The sequence below is a fragment of the Lygodium microphyllum genome, chromosome 4, assembly GCF_053477565.2.
Source record: "Lygodium microphyllum isolate KBCC chromosome 4, Lygodium_microphyllum_v1.1.10, whole genome shotgun sequence".
Classification (NCBI taxonomy): domain Eukaryota; kingdom Viridiplantae; phylum Streptophyta; class Polypodiopsida; order Schizaeales; family Lygodiaceae; genus Lygodium; species Lygodium microphyllum.
The window spans coordinates 134,911,935-134,927,454 of NC_141138.1; the positions used below are offsets into that span (position 1 = coordinate 134,911,935).

The 15,520-nt window shown below is 40.1% G+C and overlaps 1 protein-coding gene across 4 annotated transcripts in view; it reads right to left on the bottom strand.

The window, feature by feature from the left end:
* LOC148037650 (DNA ligase 4-like) overlaps positions 1 to 15,520 on the bottom strand; it is a 105,605-nt gene that overhangs the window by 22,209 nt on the left and 67,876 nt on the right. For 3 of the 4 annotated variants that reach the window (XM_087676591.1, XM_087676590.1, XM_087676588.1), the window contains 4 exons: positions 11,719 to 11,925; positions 11,496 to 11,621; positions 10,110 to 10,212; positions 9,894 to 9,999 (listed from right to left, as the gene is read on the bottom strand). In XM_087676591.1, the coding sequence (XP_087532717.1) occupies positions 9,894 to 9,999; positions 10,110 to 10,212; positions 11,496 to 11,621; positions 11,719 to 11,925 (542 nt within the window). The remainder of the gene's footprint in view (positions 1 to 9,893; positions 10,000 to 10,109; positions 10,213 to 11,495; positions 11,622 to 11,718; positions 11,926 to 15,520) is intronic. The other variant, XM_087676592.1, reaches the window with a different exon arrangement.

The window sequence follows — 15,520 nt, forward strand, 5'->3', positions numbered from 1 at the left end:
CATATACATCCTCATGCAAATTACCATTTAAAAATGCAACTTTGATGTTTAACAATGTATATTCCAACCATTATGTGCTGCTACTAAACAAATGCTACAAATCATTGTCATATGGCAAGGGGCAGCAAAGGTTTCATAAAAGTCAGTACCGTTCTGCTGAGCATAATCCTTAGCAACGCTTTAACTTGTTAATCGACTTAGTATCAATGGAATTTTCAGCAAGAGGCAAGAAACATAGAAAGCAAATACCATTTCACCAATAGTATCGTACTCAGATTGCATAGAAGCCATCTGATTTTCTAAATTTTGTCTCTTTAAAAGAAATAGGCTCATCCTTATCACACAAACAAGAAACAACCAATGCATAACAACCTAATTCAGAAGAGGTAACGTGAGAGCTAGAATGAGTATAACTAGACAAAGATGCATCCAATAAACTTGTTCACGCAATGATTACACCAATCATCTTGACATAGCCCTAGACTACTCCATCTCTACTCTCTCATCAAGAAATGGATTATTCATATCTATAGTAGAAAAAGACTGTTTTCTGGATTCATAATAAACTTGTACTAGTTGAAAAATTATCTCATTTAGTGCTAGATTTAGCTACCCACCATTGAAAAGAGAGGACAAAGTGTCATAGATATCTTGTGAGCATGCGCCTATCTCCTTGGTACAAAAAAGTAAAGGCTATCTCTTTGGTATCTTGTGAGTAAGCGTTTATCTCTTTCGTACACAAAAGTAAAGGCTAAACAACATCTTTTACAAAGATAGTGCCATAACTGACCAAAATATGCTTGGTTTGTGGATGATAATAACCCATAAGTTTTGTTTTCAATACTAAAAACCGATAAAGATGCATTTCACAGCCTTTTCATCCAATTGTTCGCAATTTTTCCCTAATATTAATTAATGCATAAGTCAAGCAGCCAAATTTATGCACGTGAGTGATAGATGGCTTTTCACCACGCCAAGCCTCACATTAGGTAATAGATTGTGATGTCTCAGTGGAACAATTGTTAAGTACATCAGTTGTATACAAAATAGCCTCAAGCCAGAAACTATGTGACAAAGCTTAACTTTTGATAATATACTCATGTCATCTTCATGAGAGATATGTTCTCTCTCAGCTATTAGCATTTTATTGTGGTGTGTGCGACACTCTACATTGGTGCTTTATCCCACACTCAGCTAGATATGCATTAAACTCCTTGGATATATACTTCCCACCTTAATAAAAATGAAGAGTGACTACTTTAGATCCCAACAACTTCTCAATCATACTTACAAACTGCTTGAGGCGTAAAAACACTTCAGGCTTAGCATTAAAAGAGCATACCCAAGCATGCATGTAGTTATCAATGAAACTTATGAAGTATGGAAAGTTGCCAAAAGATGGTATTTGCAGCACACCATAAACATCACTGTAAACAAACTACAATTTATGAACTGCTCCCATAGAACTATCTTTTGGAAAGAAAACATGTATTTTACCCATTATGCAGCTCTCACAAATGTGCTTTATAAGTGCGTCAAGAATAGGCAATCAAGATACCATAACAAATTTTGCAAGTGCAGCAAACTATAAAGATTTAAATGACCAAAATGTATACGCCAAAGTTTTGCATCTCAAACAGACTATATAAATTTGCAACTGCAAATGCCATACCTCCCACATATTTAACTTAATTATTGAGCTTGTACAACCCATTAATGAACGAGATGCAATAATTACATCACCACATGAAAGACCATAAATTGTATATCTCTTATGCACAAATTTGACAATCAAACCAATCTTGGAAAGTATAGAAACTGACACAAATATTCTTGATCTCTGGCACAAACAAAGCATTTGTAAGTGTGAAAGTATTACCATTAGTGGCAATCTAGCATAATTTTTCCAACTCTTTTAACCAAATAGAAAAAGTTATTGCCACATGTGACATTTTTGCCCTAAGGGGCAAACTCAAGTGCAGTAAACAGACTACATTGAGAAGTAGTATGCTTAGTGGCAATACTGTCGAAGTACTATACATCTAAATCCACAATAGATATGCAAGAATTATGCAAAGAAGGGTCATAACTGTCTTACACACTAAATGCCCACTCTCTATCTGATCGATGAGGGAGTAGACTTCAATGTCTTAACTCACGATCATTGGACCCAACTTGGTAAACCATCACTACAGCCCACTAATGCCAAATTAAGGCCATATGGGGTTGCTCAGATGCACTTCTCGGCAAGTGCAAGGCCGCTATTGCTATTGAGTATGAGACTGTACCAATGATCTTTTACGTGTTGCGAAACACTAAAGATGCAGGCACGGAGTCACTGTTAGGGTGAACCTTTAAGAAGCAAACTCACTGCAATGTCGATTATGAGTTGCAGCGCATCTACCTCGCCATAGGCAACGCCCGCATTGTTACAACCTTTAGCAAGGGCTGCGCGAATTAGAAAGAAAAGCATAACAACTTTACATTGAGAGCAATTTCCAGCAATCATCTACTCCTTAAGATCTTTCATCTTTATCAAAGAAAAATCCATAGAGTCGCCTTCATCATATACTCACTTTGTAATTGCTTATAGACGTAAGCAACATGGACATCATTTCTTTCTTGATATAATGTGCAATTATATCCCAAGTATCTTTAACTGTCTTGTGTGAGTAAATGTGTGGGATCATAGTATGTTTAATAGCTAGCGCAATTAACGCACGAGTCCTTGCATCTCTGCCATCCTAGTGAGTTTGCTCAAGACTAGCTAGTGGTGTTGCTCTGACATGAGCTAGAGAAAAACTATGACTTACAACTTTCTCAACAACACGTGTTTTTGCTTTACTTGCTTTCAAAACCACACCAAAACGTACTTCAATTCCATGCACAATGTTTCATAGTCCATTTGCAACCAATACATGACACGTCATATAAGCCCATTGCGGATAGTTGATTTTATTCAACTTGTTTTCAATACCCAATATATGGAATACAACATGGTTGCCAAACTTGAGGGCATTGTAGAAGAAACAATGAACATAGATCTTGATTTGATCATAAACCCCACTTTTAATCCCAAGATAGAGATCCTCTTGATCACTGACAAGGAATTGAGAAAATAACCAAGTGTTGCCAACTTATGGGGATTGGGGGATATTGTTGAGAGTCGTTTGATGGGAAAATACCTCATCCATATTCTTGTCCTATGGAATGATAGCCAACCAAGTATACCTGATTAAGTTATTAATCAAATATGCAAAGTTATTTAGCACATGTGATGGACATGGCAATCATTTCATGGTAACAAGCTAAGGATCCCAAGGGTGCAGTGGGTGTCAAAGACAAAAGTTATGATAGCTTTTGCCAACTCGGCTTTAGGGGTTAGTTGGTGTCAATTTTGACCCTAGCATAGTTGTTCACCTAATAAGTGTCAATCGTGACACTAGGGACTAGCATTAACTAATTAATAAATGCCAATCTCAGGGTCAACAGAGGTTGGAAACCACTCCAAGTTGCAAATGGCCTAGCCAATTTAATTATGGATGGGCACATTTAATTTAGGGCGGACTTAAAAATACTAAAATTAATTTCCAAGATTATTTAATTCTGAAAATTAATTAAATGATTGGATAGTGCTGAAAAATGAGTTTAGCTAGCAAACTCAAAAAACGTTTTTGGAGGCTAGGTCGCAGCCATTCAATTAGTTTTATAACCTGGGAGAGAGGGAGGGAGGGAGTTGTCGGTCCAAGGGCTAGCAACAACATTATTGATTAGGTGACAACATTTTGGAGATACTTGGTAGTAGGTGATTGCATAATTTCTCTCTCAACTTGGCTTTGTCTCATCTTCTCCAACTCATTCTCAAGAGATCTCAACATCTCTTAGCCATCTTGAGTAGATCTCAACCAAATTTGGTGGACAGTAGAGGGATCTCTACTATAAATCCTAAATTTCAAAAGAAATTAGGGTTTAGCAACCACCTCGAGACCCGTACCAATAGGATAAAGGCATTGTACACTAAAATTAGCATCTGCAATTTATTGTATTGTCAAGGATTTCAGATGCCCAACCATCCATTGTAAATTTGGGGCAACATTTGGCCAGTTGGGGTCTAGTTAGAGCAAGTTCTGGGTGAAAATCAAGGGGCAAATTGCCCAATTTATTTGCTGATTGTTGGATCAGCAAGGGGCTTTTGGATTAGCCAAGGAGATCGTGGAATCTCAGCTTGTAATACATCCATTGGCAATTGAAGTTAAAAAGTTACCGAAAGAAGTACCAATTTTGGAGCCAATAGGGAGTCTCCTATCCAAGATTATTAAGGTAAATTGTACATTTCTATTTACGTGAATTTTATGCTCGCTATAATGAGTACTTCATCAAGTTATTTACCACCCTATCCAAGGAGGAAAGCTGGTTTCATGGTTCCATTGTTGGGATGCCATCACTTCCCTTGAATTGGTGGACTTGAGGCACCTGATTTGAAGTCAGAAGCTTTGCTCTAGTGCTGAAATTGTGTTCAACTAAGCATTACATTAAAAAATCGAGAACTAGAGTAAAACATATTCTCAGCATAAACCATGGTTGAAACTGTCAATGGCATTTACTAACATGTTGCTGTCCATGGAACCAGTTGTAAACCATTGAAAACCGAACATAATCCGATCATAAATTGATCACTTGCTGATTTGTGGACTGATCGTGAACTGCTGCAAATGGGACCCCAAACTGGTCACAAAGTGATTGCAAAAACTAATCAGTAATTGATACAAAAAGTGATGTAAAACTAATTCCAAAAGTGACCATAAACGGTTCTCAAATTGATTCAAAACTAAGCGGAAACAAAAGCTCATGCCCAATTCACCATGAAAGATCCCAAATTGAGGCCAAAGTATAGTCTTAAAGCTACAATAACAACCATATTCATCTGCATATATTTCATAGTGACTAGTACACTGAGTAGTGACCCCATGGTAAACATACTGTCAGTATAGTACCTTGGATACATGCTGAATACAATATAGATCCATTGCATACGAGAACTGTCCACAACTGGAGGAGTGGAATTGCTACCTCCCCCTTGAGCATCAAGCAATACTTCGGACCATTGCTGCTGAACTTGACTAAGCCCAAAATGAAGTCAGCTCTAATAACTGAAAGGCATCTAGATGAAGCTGCAACAATAGAGGATGGTTTACCAAGTTATCCTCTTCCATCCAGTTTGCATCTATTGGTGAAACAATGTTGAAGCTTCACCAAGAAGCATATGGAAACTTTATCTCTAACTTTACTTGCCTCAAACCTTCACTAGATTGTAGGCATTTCTTCCCCTTCAACATTGCAATGCTTTTTATTTTCACATTGTTGCAATTCCAACTTAACTAATATGCAATATTGCATTTAGCTGACTAGCCCCTCATGTGTACCTAACATTCTAGGAGCACCAAATGCATTAGGAAACATTCTTGTTTGTATACTTTGGACCATTGTAATGTGACTCTGCAGGAAATTTGTATACTACTAGCCATACTAAGATACATTTTCCTATACATCGTATGCATTACTAGCTGTATTTTTCCTCTTGACCAATACTATATGGAGCATTTGCATGACCATCATTAATGCCATGAGTCCTAAACATAATGGGTTGCATATATGCGTTGCCAAACTTGCCACTTTGTGCCCCAGCATCATGTCAACATTGCTATACATGGGGTTATGCATATTACCAGCCATACCAGGATACATTGAGCCTTGCACACCATGCATTGGTTGCGATATATCATAAGGAGTTGGCCTTGCTTATGCATCAATTCCCCCCCTAGCATCATTTGCTTATGCTCACTACCCACATTTAGAGCATCGTGTTGTTGTATTGGTTCTTTCTTCTGTGCATCTTGCTATCACGAAGCTCTCAAAGATAATTTTCTCTTCTTGCCTTTGTTTTCCTTCTTTAAGGGATTCAAAAAGTGCACGAACTGAGAATCATTTGCCAATTGCATTAATATTTCACCTGCTGTCCTTAGCTGATCTTTACACCGGCAATCAAATTCTTCTTGCTCTTGCTAGTCATCAGCTTCAAGAGACCTAGAAGAACTCACCTCTTGTCCAATTCCCGTTACAACAATTGAGAAACATGAGTAATGGATGCATCCAATGGGTTTCTAACAACAATTCTAGGCTAATTCTCAGTATTATCTAATGTTTATGCTAGCTATAAAATTTCAGCAAGGTTTGGGGGCACGTGGCATGGTCGGACAATAGTGGCCAATGTTGTGACTATGATGCCTTATGAAAATTCCAGTGTAGTATGCTTTTGCTTCGGCACAATGCAGAGCAATTGAGGACAATTGCAAGGATTTCAAGGGGGAGGTCTATCATAAGGACGTGAAATTTTGAGATGCTTTAATCTTGTCGATGACATTTGATTAAGTTATTAATCAAATGTGCAAGGTTATTTAACACATGTAATGCACATGGCAATTATTTCATGGTAACAAGTCAAGGACCCTAAGGGTACAATGGGTGCCAAAGGCAAAAGTTGTGATAAGTTATGTCAGCTGGGCTTTGGGGGTCAATTGGTGTCAGTTTGGACCTTAGGACAATCGTTTGGCCAATAAGTGTCACTGGTGATGCTCGAGACTAGCATTAATTAGTTAATTAATGCCAATGTAAGGATCAATAGAGTTAGAGACTACTCCACGTTGCAAATGGCCAAGCCAATTTAATTATGGATGGGCACATTTAATTTTGGGTAGGATCCAAAAGATTGAGATTAATTTTCAAGATTATTTAATTCTTAAAATTAATTAAATGAATGGATAAGGTTGAAAAATGGGTTTAAAAGAAACCCACTTAGCAAAAATACCCATGCAAACTGAGAAAACCTTTTTGGGAGTTCGATCTCAACCATTTAATTAGATTTATAGCTCGGGAGAGAGAGAGGGAGATGCTAGTCCATTTTCTAATCAGAGAACAACAATTTGCTACATAAGACAGCCATCTAGGGACCTCAACAGGCAAGGGACAGTAAGGAGACACCTTCCAAGGGTTGGCAACAGCATTGCTGATTAGGTGACAGGAGTAATTGATCTGCAAGGGAAGACATGGCGACTGGACAATTTTGTCTTCTGGGAGGAGCTCAAGGAGTGGCGGCTTTTGATCCAGGAGGGCACTGCTGGAGTGGGATCCACGGGAGTGGCTATGGCCAACCACTGCTGTCGCCAAGAAGCCACCAAGACTCCTGAAGTACACTGCTAGGATTGGCATACACGTATTGATGCAAGAGGATATGGATTGGGCACCGTCGCGTAGCAGGCACTGGGCGGAGCATGCCAGCACGGAGCCTTTTCGACGGTCCTTCTGGCACCGCCTATAGGATAGCTGGAGACCGAGGAGGGTATCATACTTCTTATGGCTGGTGGCACATGGAGGCTTGGCGGTGGGAAGCTAGCTTTCCCAAATGCAAAAGGAGGGAGTTTGTAAGCGCTACACATAGCAGCCTTTGGAAACCCCAAAACACTGCCTTTGGTCATGCGAGGTGGCACAACTAGTGTGGAGAGGAGCATGCCGCATCCTACGCCGCATGGCTCCCAACCTAGGATGCATCTCTTGGGGAACTTTCTGTTGGCACGCAATTAGCTAGGGCCGTCACATTTTGTATGAGGCTGGGATGCAGGACACGATATTCATTATCGAGGTAGGGTCGTGCGCAGTGGTTGGTTTGGAGGCTCTACCCATCCGCTAGGTACTGGAGCCCACAGTAGATCGCTCTAAAGAATGGGAGATCATACGGAGTCTTACTGGATGGCATATCTGGAAGGCGCGGTGTTAGGAGGTTTTTGGTGGAGAGAGACTTTCAGTACAGGCAACCTTAGCAGAGCTTTGGACCTCCATCATCCACTCCCTCCACAGACGATGGGATCAAGTGCAAGGCGAGTCTAGGGCTCGTCAAGAGCTCCGCTGTCATTTCATGCACACTTGGGGCGGCCAAAACCTGTTTTTCAAGATGTAGGCAAGCAGCCCCAAATGGCATTACACCCCCCCTCCATGGCTTCTTGCCCCCATCCCCCCTAGACCGGCCTAAGAGGCCTGTACATTTGATATATTTGCGAATCTGCATCAGCTCCAGTTAGTCTGTTGAGCATGAGCGCTTCCTTGTATTCAAAGATCTTGTTCCTGAAGTAATATAATTAGCCACTCTTTATTTGCAAAGAAAAACTATAACTTGACATGTAAAGGGCATCATAATTTTCCAATCCCCATTCTCCTCCTATGATCATTTTATGTGTTCTTGATCCTACCTTCCATTTTAGCATACTATATTATACTCATGAGCCTCTTCTATACATGGGCTAGTTGCAAGCTGCAGCTATTTACACTTGGTCAAGCAAAATCAAGGACATCCAGCTCTTAATCCTGTCCACACATAGTCTTGTGTATTAATAAAAACTTGAACACTATGTTTCAATAACCGATGAAATTGGATAGAATAGTGAATGCATGCAGGAAAGCAGCAGATAGGTGCAGGAAATGGCATTCCCAAATCTCTCTTGGAACAGAATTCATGTCATGAGACTAGCATCAGCCAACATCATAAATCTTGCAAGAATTCATGCATTCCTTCTTCTTACGTGGCATGAGTTGGCATACATATTCTGAGGCAAGGTGATGACAAGTAGGCCCCCACTGCGTGTTGGCACTGGATGGAGTAGACTCTAGAGTAACACCAAGCCTTTTAGAAGTGCCTTCTAGGAGTTCTATGGGGGAGCTGGTGGACAAGGAAGGTATCCTTAGGGTGGTTGGTTGCCTGTGGGGGCCTTGCAGTTAACAATTGGCTAGCACAAATGCAAGAGAGTGAGATTTCTCATTGTTGTCCAGAAGTGTATGGAGATGTAGCACTGTCCTTGGACATGCAAGATGGGCTGGCTGGTTGGAGATACTCAACACCGCCATGAGCTTACACAGATATTCCTTCATACCTAGGGATACTGTAGCCTGTTCTTCATACTACAGGATGGTACCCCCAATAGATCTATACCATTCAGCCTTGGCTTGTCTCCTCCATCCCACCTAGACTAGCCTGAGAGGCTTTTTGTATAACCGTGATGTAGATGCTTTCTACTCCAGCCATGATGTCAAGCCTGTCTACTTCCATTCAGCCTTGGCTTGTCTCCTCCATCCCCCCTAGACTAGCCTGAGAGGCTTTTTGTATAACCGTGATGTAGATGCTTTCTACTCAGGCCATGATGTCAAGCCTGTCTACTTCCATGTTGGACTTTGATTAAATATAATCACACATAACTTATTCAAAAAGAAGGTGAATAGATGAATTAGAATCTCGTATATATTCTTGAAGCATGTCACCATTATAATACAGCAAAATATCATCGATATTCTTGTTTTGCATAAGGTTCAAATTCTTTAACTCAATATATAGAACGAATATGAAGTCAAAAGTGCTTTTACCATTGCAAATAGGGCTCTAGAAGCACAAATGAACTTCAGCTTGAGAATCCAGTTAACTCATACATGTTTCATAAAAGTCTATCCGTTGGGAAGAAGCATGCTTGATTTATTTATTTGTATGTGTCTGACATGTAGTCCAACAAACTTTGAATGATTCTCATTGGTTTAATTGCTACATACCAATAGGCTTAATATGGTCCTAATAGGCTAAGGCCAGTCTAAGTTTTAGACTGTTAAGAATCACCGATTGTGCTCCTAGACCCTGTAACATCAGAGCTCTCTTAAAAGGAGAGAGCCAAGTTCTTAACACCCATCCATTATTATAGAGAAGCACGAATTGCAAAGAATATACACCCTACAGAAGTAAACTGAAAGAATAAACTTGGACAAGTCAGGGTTGCTGTTTTTTAAAGGAAAGAGACTGAAACCTGAATCAGATCTTGTTTTCCAACATTCTCATACCAAGGATCACCGCAGGAATCAATATCCTCTTCTAGTTTTTTCTTTGTGGACTGGCTCAGAAAAAGATAGTGCCTATGATCAGAATAAAAAAACATTCAAGTCAAAGGGACAGTAATGGGAAAGACTCAGAACATTATTTAGTACAATCTTGCGGCAAAGTCCAGTGTATTTTATCTAAGTACCTTGGGGAAAGAGGTAATGTCTTTTTCTCTTGCAAACACTCCCTAATCCAAGAAAGACAAATCACATCACGATCATTATCAATAGCAACTTGACACTGAAAACCTGCAATATATTAACATTTCAAAACATTATGAGCTTCATTGTTTAAATCCCTAAAACACCTATGCCTTCTCAACCAAGAATGCTTCATAACCTTGTTGAAGCTGCACATATCCCTTAACATCAAAATGAGCAAAGAAATTTTTCTTGAAAAGACCGACTCAATGAGAGCTGTAGGTCACTCATCATAACAATGTTGAAAACTGACCACAATCCATCACTCTAAAGTTGCACACAGACATGCTGGAAATGGCGGACAGCAATGGCAGCGCAACTACAAGCTGTTGGTGGGGATGCTGTATTGAGTTTTCTATATTACTAGATGCTTGTAATAGATGGCATTTGTAACAGCACAATGGATATCTCTGCATCTTGGCATGCATTTACTACCTCAGTCAAGAGAGCAAAGCAACTAACTTCCAAGCATGCTTCAGGGAAAGAAGACCTTACATCAGAAAGACTTCATTGCTTGAAATGTTTGCAAATTCCAGGGTGGTTAAAAACCAGCATCATAAAGTAGAATATTTAAGAGCTTAAATAAATGAAAGGTTGAAATATGCATGATATCGTCCTTTCTTCATATTCAAGTCCCACATGGTCTGGCATTATAGGCCTCCCGACTGGTTATTCATTCAAGCCATGTAATAAACTTCCTTTTATTACATATTTTTTGATATGGAAGTCCCTTACAGGGCTGCTCTTAACTTGGAATTCTTCCACGAGGATATTTTGCTCCCAGGGATATTATTAATAGAAATTTTCCTCTTCTTTGGAATCATCCTGTACAAGTTTCAATCTCAGACCATGCATACTCTTGAAGTTATTTCTTTTTTCTTTGTTGAGACCATCGTGTCAGTTTTGGTCCTTGGACTTGTTGGCCTCAGGTTCCATGATGAGCAGCTGCTTAGTCTGACATTTATTTGCTGCAAAGGTTGACCAGGTAATTCTTGGCCAGAACATCTTAGGTTAGCAAAACCCATGCAATCACATTGCAGGCATCAATTCATTACAGCATTGCTACCATATATACAATCATGTGCATGTGTGGCTTTCCAGTCCCTCAAGACTGTCAAGCTCCTACATTGGTTGCCTATACATTGCCTTATCTCCTACATATATTCATGTATAGGGTGGATATTCACTTGTCCTTTGTAAGAGGAAGGAGGACTTTTCTGTTGAACTAAGACCAAGGATGCTTACAAAATGTCGAACTCTCATAGTAATGTTATTTGACATTCCAAAGAAAGTGTCATAGCAAATTTAAATAACCAAACCAAGATTATGACCTTTTCTTTCACTTGCAATGAAGTGAGTCACATAATGAACAAAGTTTGGTACTGTTACTCCACCAGATTGCCTAATTTGCATCTGCAAATTCTCCTTATCCAGAACAACACCACTAGGACAAATGTCTGATCAAACTGTCAAAGAATTCAGACATACTACGAGATACTGACACTAAAGCTCTTTCAGCAGTCTAAATATCTATGCTCTCTCTTCAAAGGATACAGAAAATGAGTCCTTCAAAAAATCTGTCAATTTGTTGCACATTAGATACATCAACAGAATTCAGATGAGACAAGACTGTAAGGTGCTTCCTTCCAGTCAGCCGCCTGTGGGCATGTCCAGTTGACTGGCAAAGCTGGTTGTATTTTTGGGGTCCATGGAGAATGCTATGGCCATGCTCTTTTGCTGCTTTAACCATGTGCTCAAATTCTGCAAAACAAAGACTTATCATCTCTCTCTCTCTCTCTCTCTCTCTCTCTCTGTGAAGATAATTGTATTAAGAAGTGAATTTTTACAATAGACCATCAGGTCAGCATAGAGCTAACTGACATAAACTCTCTCTCAACGGAAATATTTACATGAGGCCTGCAGGCTCTCAGAACAACCTATTACATGAATAGTACTAATAAATCACACAGAATGAACAGCTGGAGTAGAGAGAACAATCGCCAGCTAGTGAGCAGCAATATCCGGAAGAACTAGGTCAGCTGACATCATAGAAGAAATTTGCCATGACACTAATCCACGCACACGGGCCACATGCCGATAGATGCCTGATGCTGAATAAAAAATAAAGGCATTGTGAGTACGCCATATATGCCATAGGGCTGTCCATCTAAGGAAATGGAATAGGCAGGAACAATCTGAATGCAAAGAAGGCATAGAGGACATATTTCCCATAATCCACGAATGAACTGGTATGCGGTGCTGAATTACCAAGGACCACACTCGGGAAATGAAATTCCAATTCTGTCGCGCAACACAGCAAGAGACAAAGAGGTGAAGCAATGTCTCATCACATGTAGTGCAGAAAACACGGCGACCTACAGAGATCTTTTGGGCATGGAGCACTTCTCCTGTTGGAAGACCCCCAATGAGCAACCTCCACATGAACACTTTACCCTGATATAGAACCTTAGACTTCCAAAGCTGGATAAATCTTTCCCTCCACTTCTTTTTGCTATCCCTAAGATGCCATAACTTATTAACTTTCCCTGTGACCCATCTCTTAGCTTCCACCATCTGATGATATAGCTGATTGGTTGACCTTTTCTCAAAATCATCAGGAAGCACAAACATCCAGTCACGCCAAGGATCCAGTGGCTGTAACGCAGACAAAGGAGAGAACCTCTGAAGATTGTCCTGTATGGACGACCAAATGTCACTATTTCCACGAGTCACCCTACAGTACTGACAAATACGCCTGAAAGAATAAAGATGGGGCTGCCCAAGTACAACACCATCAAGGTCTGTCTTCAACCCCAACCTAGCCATCCGATTAAACTTGTCTCGCTGCAAATCTTTTTGTGGCCAATCCAACATCCTTGAGGAAGCCAGTACTTCTCCTTGGAGTGAATTTTCCTCCTTATGAATATCCGAAGGATACCAAACTGCAAAACGAAGCATCTCCTGCTAGCAAGCAATCAAATGAGAAAGGAGAAAAGACTAGGAGACCTTAATAGGCCTTGTAGGATTAAGCGCATGCCACTAGGAAGCATGAATAACTATGCTACCAAGAGAGATGCTAGTCGTTTCGATGAAGAATTTAGCAATATTTGACTAAGGATGACATTGAATACATAGACTCTGCAAAAGGTATAGCCTCAAAGCGGCCATATGCAAATTAACATCCAACAAAGCTACACCCCCCATCCTTTTCGGAGTAGTCACATGCTACCAACAGATCCATACCTGACCCAAACTATTGCCTTTCTTTCTCCACAACATAAATTTGATAGGTTGGACCAAATCCAAAAGGGACTTCTTAGTCCAAGGAAGCAATGTTAGAAAGAACGAAATCATACTAATCATAATGCATTGTGTCACTTTTAGTCTAACATGTAGAGGTCAATTCTGAGGTTTCCAATACATGAACCTGTCATGAATTCGGGAGGCCATCCAATGAAGCAAGGCACGGGGAGCAACCTCCACACCAATAGGATATCCCAAGTGTCTAGTTATATTTCCCCCATCCTTTTCGAAGTAGTCACATGCTGCCAAGAGATCCATACCTAACCCAAACGATTGCCTTTCTTTTTCCACAATATAAATCTAATAGGTTGGACCAAATACAAAAGGGACTTCTTAGTCCAAGTAAGCAATGGCAAAAAAAACGAAATCATACTAATCATAATGCATTGTGCCGCTTTTAGTCTGACATGTAAAGGCCAACTCTGAGATTTCTAGTACATGAACCTATCATGAATTCACGAGGCCATCCAATCAAGCAAGGCACGGGGAGCAACCTCCACACCAATAGGTTATCCCAAGTTTCTAGTTATATTGCCCCTTGGGATCACAATTCCATTCCAGCCTAGGGCTTGCAGATCATTCTCCAATAGGAGAGAAGGGCAAATTTCAGAGTATTAATGTGAAGACCCGATGCTAGAGCAAAAAGATTCCAGGCCACCATTGCCCGATTAACATTAGTGCGATCCGCCTTTAAGTTATCCAATAATGAGAGCATCCAGTGAGTTACCAAAGCAAAGAGCAACGGGCTAAGAGGATAGCCTTGCCGAAGAGACCGAGATAAGGCAATTTCCTCCGTAATCCCTCCATTAAGAGCAATACGAAACAACACCCTGACTAATGGTATCAACTAGAGGGCCCAATACCCATTGTAGACATTAATTGCCGCAAAAATGACCAGCTAACATGATCAAATGCCTTCTCAATATCTAGGTGAAGCATAACAACCTACTGGCTAGAAGCTTTGGTGTAATCAATTCCCAGTTGGACATTCGAAATGTTGTGCATTATATTCTGACCTTTAATAAAACCGTATTGACATGGATGAATGAGGTGCGGAAATACTTTTTGCAATCTCTTGGCAATAATTTAGGAGAAGATTTTATATAGTGACCCCATAACTGAAATGGGTCTCCATTGTTTCAAAGAGGTTGGAGAGGGAACCTTGGGCAACAACCTGATAACAACAATCTTCCAATTTGAAGGCATCATACTAGAGTTCCACAGGTGCTGACATAGGCGAGTTAATGGGTCCTTAAGCAGTTGCACATGGGCTGAAAACAACTCACTAGGAAGCCCATCCCAACCTGGACTTTTCCTTCGAGGAAAGTGAGACAACACTTCTTTCACTTCATATTCTGAAATATCAGCCTCCATTAAATTCATTCATTTTGGTTTGACCTGATTACTAACCAGGTCACAAATATATGTTCAAGCAGAGAGAACGGCATCGGAAAGAATCTCTTGCGGACCCAACAAGGACCTATAAAAGTCAAGAGTTTTCCGAATAATGGAGGCAGGATCAATCACCATATCACCTTGGCTATGCTTTAAGCATACAATATTTTCTCGAGCATATTTCTAATGCAGACGCGAGCAAAAAATTGATGAGTTTGACAGTTGTTATCATGTAAAGCTTCGGCTTTGGCAAACAATTTGTATTTTGCATATTCCTCTTCCTAAATAGATTGGACCCTACCTTTCAACCATTCAATGTATGTGACCGAGTCATCATTGGAATCCCCACGCTAACACAGAGACAAGAAATGAGCTAATAAAGATTGAGCATGCTGCAATTCAGCTCGAAATCAGGAAGCATGCTAAATACCATATTGTTGGGACAACACTCGCACATTATCCCTAAAAACCACCCATGCTTCCATCCCTCTAGATAGAACCTTCGAGCTAAAAGAAGCTATCAGTTGCTGAACACCTTCCAAAAATTGGTTTTGCTGCAAAACAGATTGATTAAACCGAAGAAGCAAATGGGCGAGGAGAGCCTTAAATGCATGAACACGTCTTTTTTCTGTCCTATTTCAAAGATGCTGCTGCAAGA